The 7,500-nt window shown below is 48.8% G+C and overlaps 1 protein-coding gene across 1 annotated transcript in view; it reads left to right on the top strand.

Moving 5' to 3' along the window:
• The window catches only part of fbn1 (fibrillin 1), a 189,769-nt gene that overhangs the window by 40,101 nt on the left and 142,168 nt on the right, over positions 1-7,500 (top strand). The window contains exon 9 of the mRNA XM_063188336.1: positions 2,242-2,367. Within this exon, the coding sequence (XP_063044406.1) occupies positions 2,242-2,367 (126 nt within the window). The remainder of the gene's footprint in view (positions 1-2,241; positions 2,368-7,500) is intronic.

Below are 7,500 nucleotides of genomic sequence, written 5' to 3'. Positions count from 1 at the left end.
GAGAGAGGAGGAGCAGTGAGTGGAGTTGTGTGGAGAGTAGTGGAGAGCAGTGGAGCTGAGAGGAGAGCAGTGGAGCTGAGAGGAGCTGTGTGGAGAGAGGAGGAGCAGAGGAGCTGTGTGGAGAGCAGTGGAGCTGAGTGGAGAGAGGAGGAGCAGAGGAGCTGTGTGGAGAGCAGTGTGGAGGGCAGTGGAGCTGTGTGGAGAGCAGTGGAGCTGTGTGGAGAGCAGTGGAGATGAGTGGAGAGCAGTGGAGCTGTGTGGAGGGCAGTGGAGCTGTGTGGAGAGCAGTGTGGAGAGCAGTGGAGCTGAGTGGAGAGCAGTGGAGCTTGGTGGAGAGAGGAGGAGCAGTGGAGCTGAGAGGAGAGAGGAGGAGCTGTGTGGAGAGCAGAGAGCAGTGGAGCTGTGTGGAGAGAGGAGGAGCAGTGGAGTTGAGTGGAGGGCAGTGGAGCTGTGTGGAGGGCAGTGGAGCTGTGTGGAGAGCAGGGCAGTGGAGCTGTGTGGAGAGAGGAGGAGCAGTGGAGAAAGGAGGAGCAGAGGAGAAAGGAGGAGCTGTGTGGAGAGAGGAGGAGCTGTGGAGCTGTGTGGAGAGAGGAGGAGCAGTGTGGAGAGAGGAGGAGCTGAGTGGAGAGTGGAGGAGCTGTGTGGAGAGAGAAGGAGCAGTGAGTGGAGTTGTGTGGAGAGCAGAGGAGCAGTGTGGAGAGCAGTGGAGCCAGAGATTCTTTAAGTATATAGAGATATGCCAACTTAATAGGTTTCTATGGGCACCTAACGCGACCAGGTTCCGGTCTGCCTAAAGGGGCGTGTCATAATGCTCCTACAATGAATAGAACAGTCCTTAGGTCTGCCTATGTCTGCCTAAGGGGGGCAATAATAGAACCAGGAAACAATGGGCCAATGGAACCTCTCTCTCTCTACTCTCTCTGGAGGAGCTGTGTGGAGAGCAGTGGAGCTCACTCTGTGGTTGCTGTCTTGCTGGGCCCATACACCACAGAGCCCCGGGTCACTCACTCTGCGGTTGCTTCATCTCTCTCTCTCTCTCTCTCTCTCTCTCTCTCTCTCTCTCTCTCTCTCTCTCTCTCTCTCTCTCTCTCTCTCTCTGTCTTTCTCTCTCTCTCTCTCTCTCTCTCTCTCTCTCTCTCTCTCTCTCTCTCTCTCTCTCTCTCTCTCTCTCTCTCCCCTGGAGGATGGAGGAGTGTAGCTGTGCAGTGACAGAGGAAGCATGCAGCAGTGTACTTCCCATGTATGCATCTCAGCGGGAGGCAGCGTGGAGGATTTTTCAATAACGCAATGTGGAGTACTAATCCATAAGTAAATCTAAGCTAACATCCTCCACTGTCAGTACAGGCTGAATCTACGGCCTGTACAAGGAACTTTTACTGTAAGAGTCAAGCTTGCAGTTTTCTGTTTTTCGCTGGGTGATTTGAAGAAAAGAGTTATACTCAAGGCCTCTGAGAAACCTCCTTGTTGTTTTCGTCTTGCCAAGACTGATCTGAATAAAGAGCTAATTGTCCTCTTGCTACGTGTATTATTATAACATGCACAAGTAATAGTGGCTTTTAACTACACAAAAGTTCCAAACCAATATTATTTGTACAGTTCTATTTGATTCACTAATATATACACTGTAGGCCAAGAACGCCTTTGTGGCAACAGAGCTTGAATTAAACTTGAGTATATCTGCACTGTTTTGCCCAGAAATAATCATCTAATTCTCAGAATGGCTCCATAAGGAAACCGACTCAGCTACGGGTAGTTTTTCTCGTAATCATAATTTGCTGCCTCAACAAACCAAAGGTGGTTTTTCAACAGTCAGGGATGACATGCCAGCAGATGAGTGTCTGAATTTTATATCCTGTGATCATGTTTTTCCCCCATTTTCACCGTCTTTGTTCTTTCCTGAGGCTGGAGTTTCCAAGTATAAAAAAACCCTAAACCCAGCCGCTGTGTCTGTACTGTACTGTATTGATATGTTTTTTGGAGATGGTCCACAAGGTGTCAGTTTGAAACGCTGCTGTTCCCTCGCGGTGGCGTGTCTCCTCATGCTATACATGGGTTTACCGTTTGTAAACAATCCGTGGCTGCGCGACCCTGGCTGCGCACTGCTCAATCTCTGATTGTTGGAAACTGCTGCCGGTCAAAAAATTAGCTCACGTGGTTGGCTGCTTAGCATTTTGCCCCTCCTCACAACACGAATGTTTGTAAACGAAAATCCCATGTATGCTATTTCTGTTTCCCTGGCAGATCGTGACGAGTGTGCCAGCGTGCCAGGCCTGTGTAGTGGTGGAGAGTGCTCCAACACCATTGGCAGTTACTTCTGCAGATGCCCACATGGCTATGACACAGCGCAAGACGGCTCTCGCTGCATCGGTGAGTACTGTACAGATGGACCTGTCCAATGGCACTACACTTCCTTCCTTACTGCTGCTGTTCTCGTTGTACAAATGCAGAAAGTGAGCGGCTGTGTTTGATATTGTCTCTTTCATCCTCTCACTGATCAGTTCCGTCTATAAGTGTCAAGTTGCATTAGTTTGTTACCTACTTATGGTGCCAGTCAAACTACCATACTTGCTCCTGTCCCCTCCCCTCCCCGCCTCTGGGCAGTCCGATTTTGGGAGATATTTTAAATGTTTTCACATACATCTGATATAACTGGAAGCCACTGAGAAACCTCATTAGAATATTTTGGGGCTTAAGTCATATCTGCACTGGACTATAAAGTGTCCCTGCTCTGAGCCAATACATAGCAACTTTTTTTTCGGGGGGGGGGTTCTCCATTCAAAATCCCAATTACCCGTTAACTATGCTTTGCAAGATATGAATGAGTCCATCTCGTTATCTAACCTCCCCTTCCCATCCTCGCCTTGTGCTTTGCTGACGTCCCGCCTCCTTGGAGACAAACAAAGTTTCTCCACTCTCAGCCTAGACACAACAACTTTTGGGGGACTTTTTTTACCATTCAACACTGCAAATGTGAAAATTACTTCTGAATTGTGCTTTTGTGAGATATTGAATGAAAATGCTGTCATCAATGGCGTCTTACCTCGCAGCACGACGCCACATGTACAAGGAGAGGACGGGAGGTTCCATATTGAAACGAACCCCAAGTGTTTTGCTAATTCTTTGTTATTAGAGTGGGCACTTCCTGGCCCAGCTGTGACTCTAACATCTGGGCACTGGACTGCTATGCTGGGGAGCCGGGTTCGATTCCGGCCCGGGTCTTTTCTCGGTCTCTCTCTCTCCCGACTCACTTCCTGTCTCTTCTCCACTGTCCTATTGCGAAAGATAAAAATCCTTTAACTCCTTAGCGCAGCACTATGGCTCTCTGTAATGTCATAGCAATGTTGTTATGATGTAGGTAAGCATTTTCAGCAAGTGAATAGGGTCGCCGGCGACCCCTGCTGCAGTAAGAGGCTACAAAAAAAAGTGGGCACTTCCTGATCCTGTTGCTCATACTGCTTCCTGTGTGTCATACTCCAGCAAATACAGGAAGGGCAAGTGCTTAATGAATTGCTTCTCATTGGAGTGGGTTGGCAACCCTTCTGAAATCAAATGGGAAAGAAAAAATAGAAGCCGGCAGGCAGGAGGAATGCCAAGATGATCTGCCAAGACTATCTCAAAGTTATGATGGATTATAGTGGAAATTTCTCCACAGGAGAGGAATAGGAGGTGTCAGGTCTTGGTGTTCTCGCCTCTTTGTCTTTGTCTCGCCTCTGCCAAATGCGAATGTGTAGACCCTTGGTCTCCAAACAAAGGCTTGCGGGCCAAATCCGGCCCGGGCATGGCAAACGTTTGGCCCGCCATGAGGTCAGAACAAATGAAAACATAAATGTGTGGTGTGATTTTTGATCACTACAACTTCAGTGGGTCATATCTCACCAAAGCTTTCACAGAGAGTTAAATCTTGTACTAACAGTCTCATAACAGACACGGACAAGAAGGTAAAACGGAAAAGGGAAAATCTGTTCTCTGTCCAGACATCTAACTTGCTTTTCATTGCGTTGGGGCGTTGGTTTGGCCCGCAGCTTCACTTGCGCTACATAATTTGGGCTTTGGACAATAATAATTGGAGAGCACTGGTGTAGACAGTCCTCCCTTAACCGTGCACTCACACCTTCACAGGGCTGAATGATGGTACCTGAAGCTAGGCATGAGCAGACTTCATTTAGTATTAGTTAGTTAATTAACCCATTGATGCCTAAGGCACTTGCAAAAAAAGGGTGCTGAATGCCTGAGCCCTTTTTTAAGAAAAGCTGCCCTCAGCCTATAAAAACCTAAATATATCAGAAGCAGAACCACATAAAAATATGCACTAAAGTTGCATTTAAACGCTAAGACACTCATTTTTCATTAGAATGTGTTCATTAATCTCAAACAAACCGAGATTTTGAATAAAGTTGTCTCAAATCTCATGAGCGTGAATGTTGCGTAATGCAACTCCAGGCGCCAGGGCCAATGTTGCGCAACGCAACATCAGGCATCAATGGGTTAATAGTCATAAGTGATAATATTTCTTACATTCTGCCCTGCCCTCGGCTCCATCGTAGTCAAGCCAAGTTCTCACACTATAGGGACACATGGCAGACGAAATGAGCGAGGCGAAGAGAGGCGAAATTCAGTGTTCCATTCTGACAGCTCAACAATCATCAGGTCGTCGTGGCGAATCAAATGGAATGAAACAGTCTTGTTGTTGATTTGATTGGCCGCCACAGGCGAAATTCGCTCCTCATTTGCATGATATTAAACTTCGTTGAATAATTTTGCTTCGCTTCGCTCCTGTTCACTTGCCTTCGCCTCCCTCATAGGAATGAATGGCGAAGTTCGCTTCGCTTGGCCACATTTGCGTCTATGTGTCCCTACCGTCAGTCAGCCCCGCAATCATCACTCAGTCAGAACTTCACTGTGTTTCAACTCTCCAAACTCTCTCTCTCTCTTTCTCCCAACCCCCCCCCCCCTCTCGCTCTCGCTCTCTCTCTGTCTCGCTCCATCTCTCCACTGCTCTGTGGAGGAATATTGACTTCCAGGACTGTGGGGACATTCAAATAGTCCAAACATCCTTCAGCGACACTTGATTAATGTCAGTGGCAGGGATTGCAGTGGTGATCCTACACTGATTTACTCCGAGCAAGACCCTCTCCTGCCACGTGATGAACAAACTTAACGATGCCCCCCACACACAAGTCAAATAGTTAAAGATAAAGAAATATCCCGCTAGTTTCACTGAAATTGCTATAAAAAATGCTAACTGTGCTAATTCGCGGTGGTGAGCACTGCAGTCGTGCCGACAACACCCCCTACCTCCCCCCACTGACCCCACCACCATTTATGGCGCCCATAAGGCTGCCCCTGGTCCATGCATCATGAGATCCAGAGATCCAGAGATCTGCAGATCTGTAGGGGTTCAGCGAGAGTGAGAGTGAGGGGGAGTAAGCAATAGCAAGAGCAAGACTTAAAGTGATACTGTCCCATTTTTGGAAATAAGCTTATTTTGCACCTCCCCTTGAGTTAAATAATAATTACCTTTCTCCTGTACTTCCAACCGTTTTCTAGTTATGGCAGTGCACATTTTACCTCCAAGCTAACAGTTAACATTGAGTCCTATGAGACCAGTTAGCCGCGAGCTGGTCTCATAGGACTCAATGTTAACTGCTAGCATGGAGGTAAAATTTGCACTGCCATAGCCAGAGAACGGTTGAAAGTACAGGAGAACGGTAAAACCCTATTATTTAACTCAAGGGGAGGTGTAACACAAGCTTATTTCCAAAAATGGGACAGTGTCACTTTAAGAGCCGTCTCCCAAGGCAGCAATGAGGCCGGCCAGCCATGTTGAGAAGAACAGTTGAACTGCTGCTAAGTGGAGGAAGAAGAGGAAGAGGAAAATATGGAGAGAGGGAGGGAAGGGTGGGAGTCAGAGAGAAAGAGAGGGGGAGTCAGAGAGAGAGAGAGAGAGAGAGAGAGAGAGAGAGAGAGAGAGAGAGAGATAGGGAGAGTGAAAGAGGGAGAGACAGAGCAGGGAGAGAGAGAAAGGGAGTGGGAGAGTGAGAGATGGGCAGAGACAGAACGTTTGCAAATAGAGAGGGACAGAGAGAGGGGGCAGGGAGAGTGGGGGAGAAAGAAAGAGGGGAATATAGACAGACAAATGGAGTGGGGAGAAGAGGAGAAAGAGAGAAGGTGGGACCAAAGAGAGAGAGAGAGGTACAGAGAGAGGTACAGAGAGAGAAAGGGGGGAGAGGGAGAGACAGACACAGAGAGAGAACGGGGGAGAGGGAGAGACAGACAGACAGAGAGGAAGAGGGAGGAGGGCAGACAGATACACAGAGAGAAAGAAAGAGAGAGGGAGATGGAGAGAAAGACAGACGCAGACAGAAGAAGAGTGGTGGAAGGAGAGGAAGACAGAGAGAGAAAGAGAGGGAGAGAAAGAGAGGGAGAGGGATACAGAGAAGAGGCCAAGAGAGAGAGGGAGATGGAAAGAAAGACAGACACAGAGAGAAAAAGAGTGGGAGAGGGAGAGACAGAGAGAGACAGAGAAAGAGAGGGAGGGACACGGAGAGAAAAACAGACAGAGGGAGAGACAGAGAGAGAAAGAGAGGGAGGGATATGGAGAGAAAAACAGACAGAGAGAGAGACAGAGAAAGGGAGGGATGGACATGGAGAGAAAAACAGACAGAGAGAGAGACAGAGAAAGGGAGGGATGGACACGGAGAGAAAAACAGACAGAGAGAGAGAGAGAGAAAGGGAGGGAGAGGGAGACAGACTAGAGGCCTAGAGAGTGTTCAGGGAGCGGGGAGAGGGGAGAGGGGAGAGGAACTTCTGGCTCTTCTGAATTTAGGTCAGTAGTCGCTTGCTCATAATTCCGCAACAATGAGCTATTTTCTTGCATGCCGGTGAACGGCTAGAGGTGAAGAGGAGAGAGAGAGAGGGGGGGGGGTAGAGGAATCGAGAGAGTGAGCGAGAGAGAGAGAGAGAGAGAGAGAGAGAGAGAGAGAGTGAGCGAGAGAGAGAGAGAGAGAGAGAGAGAGAGAGAGAGAGAGAGAGAGAGATACATGGATTGAGACCACGGGGCATGGCATCACACTGTACATACTGTACCTGTGAGCTGAAAGAGATGAAAAGGAGAGAGAGAGAGAGAGAGAGAGAGAGAGAGAGAGAGAGAGAGAGAGAATGAGCTGGAGAGAGAGAGAGAGAGGGTGAGACAGTGGAAGAGATGGACAAAGTTAGGAGCGGATGGCTGAAGAGATTGAAGGGTGGACGAGTGAGTCAGTGGGGCGTAGCGTCATACTGTACATACCGTGCCTGCATGCCGTCCACCCGCCCTCTCTTGCCCTCTCCCCTTTTTCCCCTCTCATTAATGCCCCGGGGGCAGGACCCGCCCGCCGCATGCCCTCTCACATGCCACCTCCACGGGGCTCCTCACGCTGCCCTCTGCCCTCTGCCCTCTCTCCTCCATCCATCCATCTATCCACCCTCCATTCTCCATCCTCCATTCTCCATCCTCCCACCTTC

The sequence above is a fragment of the Engraulis encrasicolus genome, chromosome 22, assembly GCF_034702125.1.
Source record: "Engraulis encrasicolus isolate BLACKSEA-1 chromosome 22, IST_EnEncr_1.0, whole genome shotgun sequence".
Lineage (NCBI taxonomy): Eukaryota > Metazoa > Chordata > Actinopteri > Clupeiformes > Engraulidae > Engraulis > Engraulis encrasicolus.
This window is presented reverse-complemented; position numbering and strand designations above follow the sequence as displayed.